This window comes from Chanos chanos, chromosome 1 (genome assembly GCF_902362185.1).
Source record: "Chanos chanos chromosome 1, fChaCha1.1, whole genome shotgun sequence".
In the NCBI taxonomy this organism is placed as follows: domain Eukaryota; kingdom Metazoa; phylum Chordata; class Actinopteri; order Gonorynchiformes; family Chanidae; genus Chanos; species Chanos chanos.
Window position 1 is genome coordinate 25,221,575 of NC_044495.1, and position 19,359 is coordinate 25,240,933.

General features: G+C 40.8%; 1 protein-coding gene across 1 annotated transcript; it reads left to right on the forward strand.

Annotated features, from left to right (window-relative positions):
- Positions 1-1,950: 1,950 nt before the first annotated feature.
- ccdc136b (coiled-coil domain containing 136b) lies at positions 1,951-14,708 on the forward strand. The gene is made up of 9 exons (XM_030777142.1): positions 1,951-1,979; positions 2,048-2,172; positions 2,708-2,782; positions 3,649-3,957; positions 7,422-7,539; positions 8,746-9,037; positions 9,559-9,693; positions 11,291-11,405; positions 13,777-14,708. Exons 1-8 carry the CDS (start codon positions 1,951-1,953, stop codon positions 11,393-11,395), a joined length of 1,188 nt encoding a protein of 395 aa, XP_030633002.1. The 3' UTR covers positions 11,396-11,405; positions 13,777-14,708.
- Positions 14,709-19,359: the final 4,651 nt, after the last annotated feature.

Here is a 19,359-nt window from a genome sequence, read left to right on the forward strand (position 1 = left end):
CCTCAGCATTGTTACCTTATTTAAACTGCTCTACATTGTCCACTCAGCATTGTCTTATTTGAAACTACCTAGGCCATTATTATACCTTTTATAAATATTTAAAGCTACATATCTATCATGTAACCTTTTCTTTTCTGTTCAGTCCATCTCCTCGTTCCTCCGTTCTGTCATTTTCTATCCTTCTTTTCAAACTGTTCCAGTTTTTTAAACTCTTCTGCACTGTCCTATCTGATGATCATACCTCAAAAACAGCTCACTCTTCTGCAGTCTGTTCAACATGCTCTGTTATAAGACTGCACTTATCCGGCTCTTATGTGTCCTTAAACCCTCAAATCTTCAAACGTGTGCCATTCATAGCTACTCAGACACTATGCTGCTCTGTTTGTTCTATTGGTCTCTTCAGTTTGCAAATGTTCTCTCCACATTTGCCACAAATGTCATCGTCACTATTAAAACAGCTAAAAACAGTGTTTTAATTGCTATGTGCCTGGCTTTTTCAAGACTATTTAATGTCTGTGATCAGATTTTATATTTTTACTGAAAGCACAGTTTTAGAGAACCTTACTCCAACTTTGGGAGAATATGAGACAGGAAGTGTAGACAGAGACAGAGGGAAGGAGTATGTAGGAAAGAGGGATTAGGTGTAGAGATGTATTCAAACAGGGAGAGAAGGGGAGATAGGGAGAGGAGGGTAAGGGGAGATAGATAGAGAAGGAGGGGTGATGCGAGGTTCTATTTTTAGGTGGCTGTCTGCTCAATCTGGTCTGTGATGACGACAGACAGGAATGGGAAGGCGACAGCAGGTCGAGTGTTTTCTCTCTCTCTCTCTTTCTCTAGCACACCACACCACACACACACATTCACAGAGAGAGAGGGAGAGGGAGAGGGAGAGAGAGAGAGAGGGAGAGAGAGAGGGAGAGAGAGAGAGAGAGAGAGAGAGAGAGAGAGAGGGAGAGGGGAGAGGGAGAGAGAGAGAGAGAGAGGGAGAGGGAGAGGGAGAGAGAGACTTTAATTTACACATTTCTTTCTCATTGTACATTTTTTACATGGGATTTGCATATAAGTCCCAGCAAGTCAGTCTTTTAACAACAGAAAGATTTGATTGATATGATTACTGTCTCTTATGTACTTTTCTGAATGAAAAAAGTCAGAGTCAATTACTTTCTGCTTCCACTAGATGGCACCCTTACTGCTTTGGAAGTGCATTATTTCAAGGACTGCTGTATGGTTAAGGGTTGGATGCGTGTGTGTGTGTGTGTGTGTGTCTGCGTGTGTGTGTGTGTGCGTGCATGTGTGTGTATGAGACATTGGCCAGGAGGCATTAAACAAAAGTTCCCATGACACTGTGTACGTGTTTACAAGGTCTCAGTGGGCAGCCGATAAGGCTGAGTTTGAGTGGCGGGGGTAAAAGAAGAGTCTCTGGTGTTTAGTGGCATAGGGTCAGTCTAGTGGTGGTGCAGTCAGAGTAGGATGTTAGAGGATGGGAATGTGTGCTTTCAGCAGGTGAGGAGATCTCCTGCAGAGATGGATGGAGAACTTGTTTGTGTGGATTTCCACTGAGGACAACAGGTGGAGAGGAGGGAAATGTCAGCTGTGATAATGAGATGACTGGCAGGGTCAAATCAGGGTCCCGAAATGGCATTTAGTGTCCATGTGTCCTAAATGCATTGTAATATTGGCATTGTGTAAATATTGTGGCTTTGCAAAAACTTAACCTCAGCTCATAAAATCACAGTCAAAAGTTCAGTTTAATATGAAATATAGATGTGGAGTATGAAATAGGAAAAAACATATATTTTTTTTTATTTGTATTTCACATTCTCTCCCTCTCTCTCTCTCTCTCTCTCTCTCTCTCTCTCTCTCTCTCAGATGATATGTGTGAGCTGAAAGCAGAGCGTCCAGGAATAGGGGATATGCTGACACCTAAAGAGAGGGAGTCTCTGGAAGAAAATGAAGAGAAAAACAAGAAGGAATTGGAGGTGGGAAATGGTGAGAAAGGTCAGGAGGAAGAGAGGGAGGTGAAAGGAGAGAAAGCTGATGAGCCAAGAGGAGGAACTGAAGAAGAGGATGAGCTGGAGGAACTGAGGGGTCAGGTGCTTCAGTTGCTCCTGGAGTTAGACGAGGCACGGGAGGTGTCCCAGCGACACGAGGAGAGCTTCCATGAGTTACAGGGTGTGTACACACACATATGTGTATATGTATATGTGTGTGTGTGTGTGTGTGTGTGATAGAGACAAAAGGACAAGAGAAAGGCTGAGAGTGCCTTCCTTGGCGAGAGAGAGAGAGAGAGAGAGAGAGAGAGAGAGAGAGAGAGAGAGAGAGAGAGAGAGAGAGAGAGAGAGTGTGTCATGGCATGATTGCTCTAACAGTTGCACATCAGAGCTGAGTAGCACAATAGTGTTGTCCCTCGCAGTGACAGTGACTGCTGAGAAATTCCCATCATGCCTGCCCAGCTGTCAGGGTCTGGAGGGCCAGCTGTCCTCTCCCTTTTTGGTCTTTCTGCTGAATCACTCCACACCTACACATGAACACACTCTCACACCAATTACACAAACACACTCACACCTGCACACAAGAAAACGTACATCCATTCTCCTACCCTCAACATGCCCTCATTCTTCAGGTTGTTAATCCTCTGTCTAGTTGTTCCCAGCTTTTCAACACTTTCTCATTCAATCTCTTAACCCCACCACCCCCTTTTCTGCAGGTCTTTTGGAGGATGAACGACTAGCCAGTGCTCACCAGGCAGAAAGTTTCACAAGGCAGATCCAGAGACTACAAGGTATCTGGGAATGCCACAGTCCTACTTACTGTCAACTGAGTCAGAACAAACAGCCATAGAATTAACCTGCGAGTTGTATAAATACAGCCAAGAACATTCTGCAATAGCTTATCCAAATATGGTATACCACTACAGGCAACATAAATCATTACACTCACACATCCACAGCCACATGTAATCTATGTGAGACGTCACACTTAAACATGAGGACAAAGGGCAGGGCATCGTTCAGTAAAGACAAACATTTCATAAGTATGTGTCAGAGCTACTGTGTCCATCAGTGTCAGGCCATGTGGAAGAATAGACACACACTCCACATGGGCTTTGTCGTTGTTCTGTTTCACAGAGAAGCTGCTGGGTGATGTGTAAGGTTCATAGACACAAATCATCTAATGCAATCTACACATGCTCTCTTACGACCATCACATTTGTTTATTTTACTCTGTTATTTATTATTAGACATTTTTCACTGTTCAACATCAGTGATAATATTGTTATTTTAATGAAATTTTTCCTGCTCTTATTGTGATACAATCACATGCACAGTCTCAGTGAAATAAATGAGTGTCTTCAAATAGTATTATGATAATATTATAACAATATAACATAGTAAACTGTTGGCTTTTACGTTCGACAACATTTAAGTATTGGAAAAAGAAAGAGATAGAGGTATATTACTGACTGGTGCCAGCAGTTTGTCTCTTTGGAGACAGAAAAATCAGGTTAACACAAACAACTTTGCTATTTGGACCTTTCTAGACCTCCTCCCTGTCAATGTGTGTGTTCCTCTCATGACTTGTCCTGCTCCGGTATCCCTCTCACACTCAAACTGAACTCCTCTCCTTTCCTTTGTTCTCCTGCTGTAGCTCAGTTGCGCTCTGTTCAGGAGGAGCTGGACAGTCTGGAGGAGGAGAAGGAGAGTGAGCTTGCAGAGGCGCAGCAGGAGCTGCAAGCAGCACAGGAAGAGGTGCAGTTGCTGCAGCAGGCTGCGGAGGAGGCCGCAGCCGAACGCGAGAACGATATAGCCACCCTGCAGGAGGAGCTGTGTCGACTGCGAGCTCAGCTGCAGCGTCTGCGCGACACCACACAGGAGTATGAGCTGGAGATTACAACGCTGCGTGCCGAGATCGCCATGAAAAGCCAGAACATGGGCGAGACACAGTCTGCAGGAAACAGTCAGTTACACCACCATTAAGTCACTCTGTATCACGGCAGCATATGTATCTAGTTATTAACGCAATAAGATGAATTATTACATTAATTTCAATAGCAGAGATGGTTAACTGTACAGTTCTACACAATTCGCACTGTGTTACAGTTCAGTACATTTACTAGCACTTCATTTCAACACTGCTAGATTTTAAAACATGTTATTAGTCACATTGCATCACTCAACGCCATAATACTCGTATTACACATCACATTCCTCATTACAGTCAGATTTACTACACAAGGGTGCAGCACTGATACAACTCTCTCATATTACACTGTCATATTACAGTATACACCACTATGACCCTCTAACTGTGCAGCTGCTACCATGACTTCAACAGTCATCCCTGTACGCTTTGAACACTTTAGCATGGGTTGACATAAAAGGCTCTTCTCTTTATGCTGAGGTAAGGGTGCTCCGGAGAGGGCCCTAAATAACTGTCATCTCTTCACTGAAACAAAGCCTCAAAATAATGTCTAATTACTAGAAAGTTCACAGAGCAGCTCCAGTGAGCTAGTGTAAAAGAGTATGTGAACCAAATCTGCAGCTGTAGCTGATTGGCAGTGTGAACTTTTTTTTTTTTTTTTTTTATCAGCACAGCTGTGTGTGTGTCTGTGTATGAGAGACATGGGAATAGTGTTATAGGTCTCTAGGTATATATGATGTGGTATTTTCTCTGTTGGTGTTTTTTCACTGACTGCTGGAACTTGAAGCTAAAGGATCTGAAATTTCCCCTTTTGCTGTTCACATACCTAATGAACAAGGGAAAGAGTCTTGCTTCTTGATTTTGTACCTCAAGCTCAAATTGTTTTTGTGAGGTCATTATGACCATGATGTGAGTGTTTAATGTACTGTGTCTTCAAGGCTAGATTTGACAGATGTTTTTGTGCTGTGGTATGTGGAGACAGGTCAGGTGGATACTCTAATAACTGCTCATGTCATTGGTTTGGTTGTAGGAGCGGAACTGTAACGTCTGGTTTAGCTGACAGCATTCAGACACATCAAGTAAGACAAGCTGTGTGTTGATTCAGAACCCGATTCAGACACAGGGATGTGTGAAGATGGATGGATATTTAATGAGCTTCTGAAGAGAGACTGAGTGCTTGTTTACAGGCTGCTCTTAGGATATGCTGGATATAGAAATGTATGTGTCATACACTCAGTCCTTAAGCTCCACAAAAGAGCTATGTGTCCAAAACATAGGTATTGCTTTATAGATATAGTCTTTCTCAAATTACAAGAAAATACAGTTTTAGAAATTAAGCCCTATGAACTCAAAGTAATTATTGTGTCATGTGAGATGTGATCTAGATAACAGCTGATCTGACATCAGATCTCTCTCTCTCTCTCTCTCTCTCTCTCTCTCTCTTTCTCTCTGCCCCCTCTTCTCTCTATCTCAATGTGTGTGTGTGTGTGTGTGTGTGTGTGTGTGTGTCTGTCTTGTAGGCACTGTAGTCATCCATTGGTTGGTCATGGTGGGTGATCCTCTTGCTCTCTGCTCCTTGTGACTCTTATTAAACACAAATTATGTGCTTAATATCAGAGAGAGAGCAAGAGAGAGACAGAGAGGGTACTGAAGGATATTGAGCATACAGTGCATTACATTGTACTCTATACCAGTTATTTTGGTCATAAATCTGTCATTGAGCATGTAGGCGCCAGCGCACACACACACACACACACACACACACACACACACACACACACACACACACACACACACACATACACACACAGACACACACACAGAGTTATGTACAAAGAACACACCTCCACACAGAGCCATAGGCACATCACATAGGCCCATTTTTACAGACTTACAGTCTCCACACCTGTTAAATAAAATATGCGTGTATTATTAAATCACTGCACATTTGTTTTGAATGTTGTGGGTTTCTGGTGAACTCCTCTGTGGCTTGGGCTCTATGGGTGTTACTTTTTCCTAAAGTCTTTCACCCCGAGCCACATTTTGTGCTGTTTACGTTAACAGTCACTACACATCAGCTGGACTTTGTAGAAAGCCAGGCTCATGCTACATGACCTAATGTATACCCGTGGGCGAATCCAGAAGGCTGTTTTCCCCACTTCATTTACTGAAAATAGTGAGGTCAGGGTTGTATCTTTCAGATTTCTCCGAGTAAGAGTAGTGACAGTTCTCAGTGCTCTAAGATCAGTTTTTTTACCTTTCAGAATCCTAATGAATAGAATCACATGGACTGACAGGAACTGCTCCTAGATGAGTTTTCTTACATTGAAATGCTCAATATGCTACTAGTCATCTTTATGCTCATTTGTAAATTCATCTGCTGAATGTGAATTTGGCTTCACGAGGCACTAGATCTGCCCAGACAGAGTCTGACACAGATAAATATTTAAAACATAGACCTTAAAGCGAAATGGCACTAGCTCATGTGGAAATGTTCTTCTTAATGAATGACATGACTACTTCAGATAATCCTGAGTGAGTGTGTACCAGGCCATGCTAGTAAGATAACTGCCACTATCAGGCCAGAATGCTGAAGTGTATATGTGGGAGTCCATACATGCCATTGTAGAACAGGACATTGGTTTAGATATTATTGGAGTCATGGTTCAACCTGTCAGTCTGCTGAATCACTCAGAGCTCAGACGACCAGTTATTCACCCTCAGTAGCATTAGCACTTTTCTATATAAAGAGCCTCAACATAAACAACATACCATTAATTCCTCTGGGCTGCTATGGGGTATGTGCTCTTGAGGAGGTACTGGTCTCAGATCAGTATGCTAGACAACTGTTTTGCAGTTACAGTGTGAAACTCAAACGTTTCAGTCTGATCTGGATCAAGAGTGATAAAGCGGGAGCATTACAAGAGGAGACAGGCAGGGGTGTTTGTGTACACTCTCAAAAGTTAACCTTCAAACTACTCAACACTGTTGTAATGTATATACACATAAGCACATATTCACAGACAGGGAGATATGGCAACTGTTTATATTTTTGAGATTACAGCAGGATTATAGAAGTCGGTGGGTAGGGACATAAAGGGGGTGGGGGGATGGGGGGATGGGGGGATGGGGGGATGGGGGGATGGGGGGGGGGGGTTGATTGTGGACTGGTCAGTTTGGGTTTTTGGGAGACAGTGTGGGGTAGCAGAGGCTCTGTGTTGGGGTCACAAAACATGTTGATGACTGTGCATTGTAGTACAACATTTAAAAAAAGTGGTTCAGAGGATGTTTAAAGGCAAGTGCTGGCACCAGTTAAAGTTGTCCCAAATGACCCAAATCACTGATCTGAGTCCAGGTATTAAGGTTAAACCTCAAATAACACATTGAGAGTGAGAAGCAGAGCTGATCCAGGACTAACATTTTCTGTGTAGTTCATTCTATGCTCTGCATTATCAAGACAACTAATTAATGTTCTATGCATATGCTATCTGATGTCTTAGGTGAGGTGGGCCAGCTGAAGGAGGAGTGTCAGGCTTTGATGGATGAGTGTCAGAGTTTGAAGGACGACAACAGACAGCTCTCTGCAAAACTGGAGCTGTTACAACAACAGAGAGCCAGGTGAGTGGCCAGTCGGTCTATCACTCTATCATCTAATCAGTAACTCACTTTCCTGGTTTGTCTGTCAAATGACAACGATAGTCAAACTTTCCTGAATACCTCAGTGAATAATACCTGGTTATGCTAAAAGTTTATACATATTTAATAACCTCTGATTCATGCTGCTTTACACATGGTGGGTAGAGTGTTAGTAGATTAGAGCCCATATTTGACTCAAACTCATCACCATCTCCTCAGTAGTTAGGCTATGTGCTTAAGTAAGCATTATCAGAGTTAACAGTCCATTAAGGTTATTTAAAGATCATGTAAACTGAAATAACAGGCAGTGACACACATAGAGCCCTGCAGACCCTGTCTCATTTTTCATCTGACAATGTCTTCCCAAGATCCTCCCTCTCGTATTAACACTGTGATCTCATCCTTTAGGAATCTACATTTTATTTTACTTTCCTGTGTGTGTGTGTGTGTGTGTGTGTGTGTGTATGTGTGTGTACATGTGTGTGCGTGTATGCTCGCACAAATTCCTTGATGGAAAGTGTTGTTCAAGACTTTCCATGTAATGTTCAAACACTGAGAGATGTGTTATCAGCTCACAGAGGGGCTGTACTTTACTGCTGTGTTTGAAATGTGTCAGGAATGTGTTTGGCTTGAGTTGATTTATACTTGAACTCATATAGTAGCCCTTGAAATAACCTTTTAATACTGATGGAGCATAGAACACTGTATGTGGAAGAGCTTTGAGGAGCTCTTTTTGTTAAAACCAGTAGTTGACTCTTTTGCCATGCTGTAATGATTATGTAACTGACCTCTGTCTACCACTGGTCCTTCGTTTTTTCCATATATTGCTTGTGAAGCCCTAGCGCTCTCTTACAAACATTTCACACATCACAGACATACATTAACATGCTTAAGACAGCATCAGTCATAAAGTTCTTAGTAAGAGAGAAAAACATTAAGATTGTTCACCATATTATTAGGGGACACTGGCGTAGTCTTATACTCGCAGGACATTGCTACACACAAACACATAGATTAAACATATAGATTACATATATCTTACCACACGCCCAACAGTATGACCATTTCTGATAGAGGGACTGGTGGTCTGTGTATTTCTGATGCTTAATGCATAAAGTTTATGTAATGTATTATGTCTGTTCCTGCAATAAATCTGCAAACATAATCAAACCCTTTTTTCACTCACAGCTCCTCTGACCCCTACATGGCTCTGAGAGAGGAGCAGGAGGGTGGTGTGAAGGATGGGGACACGGAGGAAAGAGCAGAGTGTTTGGAGGAACAAAAGGTTGGAAGCTACATGACCATGGCCCAGAGAGAGGAGGAGACTGGCCAGCTGATTAATGCTGGGATTCAAAAAAATACCTCATTGGAGGGAAGACCCGCTAGCCCCACAGGAGGGAGTGAAGACTTCACTGAGGTCTTCTCTCTCAGAGACCAGCTCAGACAGGCTGAGGAGAGAGCCTCACAAGTCCAAAGAGAGGTGCTCATCTGGATACATCCGTTCCGTTTTTGTCATCATAAACCTTACAGTGCATAGACTGACATGCAATATTGTAAGCTTTGTGTAGATTGTGATGCTCTGTATTTGTGTTGACACACTGTCTGTTTAATTACTGTCTGTGGAGCCAGTTCTGTTTTAGTACTTCATAAATAACACTGTAGAAATGTTTTATAATCTACCTGTAGGCTATCATTTTTTATTACCTAATCATAGTTTATATGTGCTATGAGTAAAATAAAGGTATTATGAGCTGTAGTTACATCAATGCACGAGGGTTACCTTGCTGTCTCTCAAATAAAATGTAGGGTTTCCGCACAGACTGGTACAGCCGCACCTTAAAAATATTAGAACACTTTTCTCAGCTGTGATTCCATTCTCTTGCTGGGATTAAAGAGGGTTTGGCTATAGAAGTCTAAATACACCCATCAGTATTTTTTTTTTAAATACTATCTTATTTACACTCTGTTCATCCCTTACCCTCCCCTCCCTTTCTTTCTCAGTGTGAGGGGTTAAAGGGAGAGCTACTGGAACTACAGGGACTTTATGAGAGCAGTCAGAAGGAGCGGGCGGAGCTGGAAGCAGAGCTTCAGCGCTGTAGAGCGGAGCTGGACAAGCTCTCTGGCAGGAAGGACCAGGTGAGGGGGAATGGAAAGAATGGAAACTCAAGATGAGGTTGTTGGATTCACGGGGCCGTGCCAGGTATCCCGGTAACTGCAGTACCTTCAAGGACAATGGGTATTGCGTATAGTGGAGCTAAGCTGACGTACACAGGGTGATGTAAGGGCCGTCTAACCTGACTTTCAGCTGTCTCAAAGTCCTCGTATATCAAGAGATCAATGTAGAGAAACATTTTACTGTCTTTGAGTGGTGACAAGAAAAATATCTTTGTACTGTAGTGTCCAATATGTCTGTCTGTCTACATATGAACACAGTCTGTACATTACTAATGTTTATATCAGCAAATGCAGCTAATGGCCACAGTGGCTTTATGTGTCAGTCAGAACCCCTCCTGTTCTGACCACTCCATTTACTAAAGCAGCTACAGCCTGATTCACATCTGCTGACTATGTGTGTGTGTGTCTCTCTCAGCTTGGTTTGCTGACCACCTCACACACATTAATCATGGACCCTTTATTTCTGCGTCAAGCCAACAAGTCTTTGTGTGTGTGTGTGCTGCATTTCTAACAGGTCCTAACCTCTGTCTGCTCTCTGTTTAGTGTCTGCATTATAAAAGTATGAGTAATCAAAATGAAAATTGATTCTCCAGTCTCCCTGAGCTTGTGTACCAGTGTGCACTGACAATAAGGTTATTTTTACTACAAAATTGCTCTGACAAAATTACTACTGCATTGCTCTGAAAGCTCAAATTTTCAATAAAAAATTTTGGCCACTCTAAAGAGTTTGAATTGGACAGTCAAGTTTGACCACTGTGTCACATGTGTCTCACCTGTCCTTCATAGTTAGAGATTTTTGTGATTAACCCTGAGCCACACTGTGGTGTTGCTCCAAACTCCCAGAGTCCCTCTGCCGGAGGCTGCTATCATTTTGAGTGGGGCCGCCATTCGGTGTGGGCAGAGATCTTTAAATGACGAGATGGAGACCTTGACTGACTGTGGACAAAGCAGGATGATGTGAAATCACAAGGTCTCAATCTTGTGTTTAACCATCTTTGGTGTGTTTCTAATCTCAGATTTTATGTTCTGTTCCCCCCTCCCTTATGGCCTGCCATTGCTTTGTTATGTTGCACTCTAACCCATGTGCACATATATCATATACTGTTTAATCATGCTCCCCACAACACAATACGCAATATCAAATTCTGAAAAAATTTGATGTTTTAAAATAATCAAACTGCCTGCTTATCTATCTATCTATCTATCTATCTATCTATCTATCTATCTATCTATCTATCTATCTATCTGTCTATCTATCTATCTATCTATCTATCTATCTATCTATCGTGGGTCAAATGGACCGATCTATCTTTCCACCTGGTCCATCTTTTGTCTGCCTGTCCCTTATCTGCAACTCATTCCACTTATTCTTTTTCTCTTTTACTTTCTCATGTTTTATTTATCTGTTGATCTACATGTGTACCTATCTGTCCATGTGTGATTGTTTATATTTTTTATCCTTCATGCTCTCTCTCACACCCTTTTCTTTTTTTTTCGCTCTCTCACCATTTCCTCATCTTCCTTTCTCCATCTCTGCAATCCCTTGTTTCTTCCTCAGAACTTCACTCCTCCGTCTGAGCCCCCTGTTCTCTCCATACCCTTCATAGGAATGGTTGTAATTTTGGCGCTGATTTGGTGCTGCTGGTCGGAGCTCTCATCCTAAAAGGGAGAAGGTATGATTTTGCAGTTTCTTTGTCTATGCCCACTAAGTCAGGTTTAAGTCTCTGATTGAATCCAAATAAATAAACTAACAAATAAAAAAATTGGCCATGAGAGCATCATTTTTGGCTCTAAACAGGGATGAACTGCACTATGAATGAAATCTCCCTACAATGCAAAGAGAGAGTGTTCAAATGTTTGGACCTTTTATGGAAGTGCACATTGTTTCACGCACACAAATATCATTTTGATGAGTCATACTAGAAATTTAACAAAGGAACAGAATAACTTGACATTCCTGTGTAGCAGCTTTAAGGAGAGAGCATTTTTTTCTCTCTGTCAACACCATTGAAATCACACATTTAGTTGCACTGACCGAGAATGTCAAAGATACGGAGGCAAATGGATGAGGCTGTCAGCATTGTGCTGTTCTGCTGTAAACTCTTAGCCAGAGCAGCCCTTCCAAAGCTGAATTTCTGCTTTGATCCAAATGACTTTCATTTGTCATTCATTCCCAGGTGACTTGTTGGACATTTATGTTGCACAGAAATGTTTGCCTTTCACCACCACTGATTGCCAGTTGAAGGACATAAACAAACGGTCTTGAAGCATTGTAAAAACATTTAGTGGAATCTGAGGGGATTCAGTATTTTAAGAATAACTACACTAATCACCCATTCACCCGTTCTGTTATTGGCTGACCCCAGTTTGAATCCAGTGCTGGGATGTGAAGTAAAAGGTTATCCATAGACTCCTATCATTCATCTAAAAGGGTTGGTCACTCTGCTCTGTAGATGGACAGATTTTGTGTGTGTTTCTTTTCAGCTGTGTCTACTAGTTCTGTGGTCGTAACGTCCATAAAGCCTTCATACATTTGCACTCACACTTTGAACAAAATGTCCTGTAGAGTACTTTATCCTTTTTATGCATTTTATAGTAGCATCAGAGAGAGTGGGTGAGTGTTTAAGGTATAATGGAGTGTGTGCTTCTCTGAGTTGAGAAAAAAACACAGATGCCATGTGGTCATACTCGAGCCTCCACCAGGAAATATGGAGATTACTGTCAGAGCCAAATGCATGACACAACTGCGATTTCAACATCCCCTCTCTGCTCTGTAGTCTATGAGAGCCAAGCACAGCCCTCACACACAGTGCAGGAGTTAAGCATATTTCTCTCGCTCATCCTTAGAGTCTAAAGAGAGCCAAACAAATTTGTGTACACACTCCCACAGTTATCTGCAGAGGGAGATAAATTGTATAAATTATGATGACAGTCGGGGAGCAGGTGTAAAGGATATGTAAATTCTCTTCTGTCCAGCACACACCAGATGCCTGAAGAGAAAGAGTAAGGCATTGGCACCGGTTGCTTTGTGTGCATTCACACGTGTGCGCATGCGTGAGTGAGTGTCTGGGAAATGTCTTCTCTGTGTGACGATGGATGAATGAAGGATAATGAACCTGGCTTACTGTGTATGGGGTTGAATGTAAAGTGTGTGTGTGTGAGCATGTGTGTGTGTGTGTGTGTGTGTGTGTGTGAGAGAGAGAGAGAGAGAGAGAGAGAGAGAGAAAGGGGAGAAAGGGGGAGAGAGAGTAAATGTGTGTATGTGTACATGCATACATATTTTGAAAGTGCTTTTAGCAATTCAAGCCTCTGCTGGTAAACATGAATGTTGTTATACGTTGGAGTTTGTGTGCCTTTCTGCTGGAGTGAGCTATGAGTAGCTTCATCTTGTCTATCCAGTTTTCATTCTTCTCCTCAACTGTGTGAATGTGCCAATGGGTTGCTTTTGTTTTGGGGTTGATAGGTGTCTCCTTAAAATATGCAGTTTGCTTAAATTGGGTGTTGGTTGTGACAGCAACTGCTGGTTTGTTGCAATAATGTACAGGATTAAGGGTTTTGCTTTAGTAGAAATGGTTGAATCCAAGCCACGTCGCTACAACAGTGCTTGTTTTTTTTTTTTTTTTTTAGAAATCACTGTGAATACCAAACTGTAAGTGTCTCGGGTGCCTGGTTAAATATCTATGCCATCACTGAGATAAATTGTGAGTCTTGGCTTGAATGCTGTCCGAGCTCACCATATCATAAGGTCTGGATTTAGGTATTTCAAGTGTCATTAAGTCTGGGCCACTATTGACATTTACAGAGATGAAGAACATAACAGATATGGAATATGCTTTGGCTGGATGTGTCAAGGAAGATGTATGGTGTATGTCCAGTTCTGAATGAAATTCAAACCTGGTTGCTTTGAAGTACAGTTATCATACCTCAGTGCAGTGTATGCCTAACTTTTTGCCTTTGTTCTCTCTCTCTCTCTCTCTCTCTGTCTGTCTGGCTTTCTCTCTCGCTGTCCATTTGTGCTTGTCTCTGTTTCTCTCTTGACTCTAGGAGAGCGAATGGAACTTAGTGATTGTTGTTGCCATGGCAGCAGCAGTGGCTCTGATTGTTCCCAGCTTGTCAAGAGCTTTCTCCTGAGCCCTGGAAAGGTTACCGTACACCATACCACTTCCATCACTGACCTAAACTTCCAGTCTCTCCATTCACCTGCATGTTCTCCACAGCACTCAAGCATCTTCTTCAGGAGAATGGAGTTAGATACCAGCAGATCATTCATTAAGGCTATGAGATGCTACAGCAGGCCACGGGTGGACATGATAATTATGTGAAAAGCAAAAACACTACACAGAAAAGTGCTGCACAATGGTGGAGACAGTGAACCCTAATCAAAAAAAGTGAATTGCCGTTTATAGAAACAACATCTGTGATAGGGGTCTTGTCTCCTGCTATATACACATAGAAACACACAAACATGATAATATCTGGCGAGCAAGGTTCTTGTTCTTTTCACTGCAGTCTTCATGTTTTGTGATCTTTTTTCTCTTTTAATCCACTGTGCTTCTATAAACAGACTGAATTTGATGTGATAATCATGGAGATGTTCTGCCTGTGATCAGCAATGTTTTAGTAAAGGCCTATATAAACCCTCAAACTGACCTGCTACTGGAGATATAAGTTCTGCATACCCAAAAGGACAGATAAAGTGTGCTTTTGTTGCTTTACTGATCTACAGATTGATTGTTTGCTGACCTCTGTTCCCTACTTCAAGAACTATTTGCCTTATCTCCACCTCTGGATATAGGATTTGCACATCTTTTTTTTCTTGTTTTCACCCAACCAGGAGGATTTTTGTTGTTGTTCTAAAAAGAAGGGGAAACAACAAGTATAACATAATATGGTTACAATGACTGGCTTCTGTCTCTCTCTTCTTTGTCCTGTCAACCAGAAGTACGGAAGAGGACAACATTTAGACAAAACCTCCAGTTCTTCCATGAACAAATCTCTTTCCACATCTGTACATTGCTCAGTGAACTTGCAGTCTGTGATGTTTCTTCTTTTTCTTCTTCGTTGTTTTTTTTTGTTTGTTTGTTTGTTTTTTGTACAAGAACACACAGATAATGATCTATCTCTGTCTGTTGATGCATGCCTGGTACAGTTTCAACAGAAAATAGTTATATTAAATCATACGACCATTTTAAACTCAAACAGCAGAAGCTGTTGTGCTAACGAGACAATCTACATGGTCCTTACTCTCTTTGGTGAAGTATCTGTGCAAAACCATCACTCATTAATCAAAAAAACTTTTGTAATAGATCTTTTCTTTAGGCTATTTTTTTTTTTATTTTAATCTGTCAAGGATAACAATTTTAGCAGATAAATAGCTAAAATTAGCCGATCAAATGAATAGATTAATCAGTTCCATATGCATAGTCCTCCATGCTCCATTAACACGTTGTATTTATCAAATACCCCAAAATATTAAAAATGAAAAGAAATGTAGTTTAGGGGAAGACACTAGAACATTTAATCATTCTTGTAGCTAACAGCTAACATTTAAACGTATTTACTTATCATGCAAACCCTATGCGAGACTGGATTTAAGTGAGTTCTCTTTAATCTAAAACATTAGACTGCACTGCATCTTCATTACTGGCTGAACTCTGAAAAGAGAAGCCTTTCTCTTTCGCATTCATCTTTCTATCTTCCTATAGTACATTGTTTGTCCACAGTCTTTATTTATGTGGTGCATATGTTGCATGAGGTACTCTTAATGCTTTAGACAATTTCAAACAAGCTTTAATATATAGGACATTCCAGTAGGTTTCATTGCAAAACTACACAGCAATACAACATTACTAGTATCAAAAAAGAGACCTGGAAGCTATGTGTAACTTTATGTGAGTCATTTTCTCTCTGTAACAAGAGAGAGGGTCTTATCTTCAACATAGAACCATTTAAACGCGTAACAAAAATACAGATGCAATTTGCTTAATCTCAGGTCTGCAGCAAGACCTGAAGAATGTATTCTTCACTGTCAAAAAAATTTTTGTGTTGGGCTAAAAGCTATCAGAGATATCAGAGATAAGTACATTGTCCCCAAGTGGTTTTAATCCTGTTTTATGCCCATTGAGTCACTGCAGTTGGAGCATTATTGGGATCATGAAATAGAAGGATCCATGTTATGAAAGCACAACCTCATGTAATGTCGTAGTCACACACACACACACACACACACACACACACACACACACGCACGCACACACACATATGCCAATTATTTATCATTATTGTTATATTCTTATTTTTTATTTAGCATCCACACTTAATCAGAATTGGTTTCCATCATTAGGTATCACTTTACTCGACCGCCCTATCACAAGGCTGACTATTACTGTTGTAAAGACACAGTTCCAGGTGTGGAAGGCAGCCTTGTCATAACAGCTTATGGCACAATGCAACAAATCCTCTGTAACACTGTGTTGAAGTATGGCTGGCGTCTGCTGGCAGTGTAGTCAATAGATGGTACATTACATTGCTCTGCTGGCTTCAGTTGATTTGTTACACTGTTTGAGCACATAGTATGTGCCTTACTGATGTTGACATAAGCTGGAATGACCACTTGTGTCAGTCATAATGCCAAACTCACCAGAAGGAGAGTAAGTAAATAGTTACCATTTGTTTTTTCTGCATAGAGAGAATCTTGGTTTATGCAACTTTTGTGCCCATAAAGCAAATACAGAAAGCTGACTTGATGTTTTATATCACTGGTTGCTTCAGTTTTTTACAGTGAGCACAACAATAAAAAAGATGTCCATAAAATTTTTATTTTATATTTTTGTCCACTATAAAACATGTTGTGGGAACTGTTTTTTTTTTTTTTTTAATTCTACAGATTTCCTTCAGAAGGGAGGAGTAAAACATTAAAAGGTGTGGCATAATCATTTATTTGTTTTTCTTAAGTAATTGATAATGGACAACAGACCTGCTGGAAGACACATACAGCTAAAATGTCCTATATCCAAGACCGCGTACAATACTGTAACTTTTAACATTTAACTAATTCATACTTTAATTAATCTTCTCTCTGGCACTGTCTCCCTGCTGGTTTAGATTTCTCCTACCATGACTGGATTTTGGTTGTAAACTTGTTTCATGTAAAGTAAGGAGTTTTTGTTTGACAAAACAGAATCGACAATAGGCATCTTCGTACATTCGCGTTAGATTTATAATTAATAAAGACTTATTAGCTGAAGATGAAATGAGTCACTGTGTTTTGGTGAGCCTGTGCCTAAACTGTGGTGTGGCTTTAAAGATTAGGAAATTCTAAGACTTGAACATCAGTTTGCAGCAAACACTGTAATGGATAAACCTCTCTTTATCAAGTGTGCCTAGGTTGTGGAAATACTGTCCTCTGGTTTCTTGTTGATATGGAAACCCCTCTAGAGTATATTCCTCGGAGAGCTAAGTAATCATCAGTGTAATCACATTGTAATGGTTAACGGCTCAGATTTCTTTTAGAGCAATGCATGCTGCATTCCATTTTATATCAAAATGTGATCTTTGTACTGTATTGTAAATAGTATAGTAGGTGTTTGTCTCAAATTGGATGTATTCTGAAAGCAAATGTAGAAGCTGTGCAGAATTTACCACAGTTTAATCAGTTTGATGAACACCTGGGGAAAAACATATTTTTCAATAAAATGACCACAGGTCAGAGTCTCATATTCCTTCCATAGTATTTTTTAAACCAATGTGTAACGTTAGCAGACTTATTTTTGCATGTTTGTCGAGAGTAGACCATGCATGCTGACTGATGTTAGCAATAGACTCTGGATCCTGTGATAAGTCAGTGATACCTTAAACAATGCATGAGAAACATTGTATGATTCCTGTAACAGTGACATTAAGATTACAGTCTCTCTTTTGTAATTATTGTGTTATCACCCTCTGCTTCACTTTGATCTGTTCTATGCTCTGTCAATACCCTTCTGTTGTATTTGATATCCATTAGACCTTTACAAAATCTTTAACACACATCACACTTTAGTGTGGAGCTGAACATGTAGGAGAAGAAAAAAGTAAATAATACATTTATATGATGGGTACAATACTTATTTATGTAAAAGTATTTCTTCGTCCAGGTGATTCTAGATTGCTCTAAATTCTCACATATATTACACGATCTTTAAACACATTTTGAAGCATTTATTTAGACAGCTTGGATTGTTTTTTATTCACTCTTCTTAAAATCACCTTTCTGTTTTTAAACATATACAGGCAAACTGATTCATTCTGTGTCACTGTTTTCTTTTCTGTTCCTCACTGTAAAGCTCCTTTTAGCATTGGAGGCTTGAATGGAATCAAGCTGCTCTAAGTGTTCTGCTGTTGATGTCAGGCTTGATGGAAATGCTGCTGTGTGATTGTCTCTGCCTGTGGCATAGCCTGCTTACCATACTGTACAGTGCGTCTGTGACAAGTTTATATGTAGTCATGCTTCTGTCAATGCCTTAATGGGCATTTGTGTAAAAAGAAAAAGAGAGCACTCTGAGTATTTTGGTTACATGGCTGTATATTTTGTAAATGAAAAGGGAAAAATAAAGTAGTTTATCTGTACCTTGTTTTTCCTCTTGGCTTGTCATTACGGACACCATTTATAAAGTGTGTTGTGATTTGTACACATGATTGTGAAATATATTTTCATTTTTAACCAGTTAAAACCAGATGAAGGAAGTGAGTCACAAGCACACGGTGGGCCAAACAGTTTGGGTCATGATCTCCTGGCTGTATATTGATGTGAGATCAGGCCCAGTTGTGTGTAGCCTAAACATTGTGATGGGAGGCCAGAAAACAGAGGCACTCAACACCTCTCATGCTCATAATGTCCAGTTCGTTCTCAGAGCAACAGAGGATATGGTGTGTTTTTCTAATACTGGATTTGTGGGAGAGGAGCATGTAAGATCATGTAATATCTTGCACATTCAACGCGGCTCATCTGTAACAGAATAGAACATACACGTTCTCATAGTCTTAATAGTCAGATTTATCCAGATGGGACGGTACAACCCAAAGGGAGATATACACGCATTAATCTGTTTTAGTGTATCCTCTGTCATGGTTATTTTCCTCTTGTTTATTGATTTAGCACACAGTGCTGCGTATGCTATTTTATTTACTACAACATCCGTCTTTATAAGATGCTGCCGTCATTTTCTTTTCTTGGTCCCCAATTGTTAAGCACCCAGTAGACCCTCATTGCACTTTTTGACAACGGCCCAAACTCCGGCCCCCGCACTCAGTTTGGAGGCGCTAAAAATAAAGATAACCGTCACATCTATTGCGAAGCTTGGGGGTCCAGCCAATCCTCGTCCCCGCAGTGCGTATTGCCCAATCCAACGCCGTATCGGTATCTCAGTCACATTAGAGCAATACCCATCCCGCAGTTGTATATGGTCATGATGACAGAGGCATACCAGGAAATCCAGTGGGCTGACGTTAGGCAAGGGGTCTCAGATTTTTAAAGCCCTCTCCTGCCACGCGCTTTAACCATTCAGTTGTGGAAGGCCACTCCAAGCCGGTCTCCCTCATATTACAGGTACCTCTTCATTTATTTACGTTTTTTTAAGAAACGCCTGT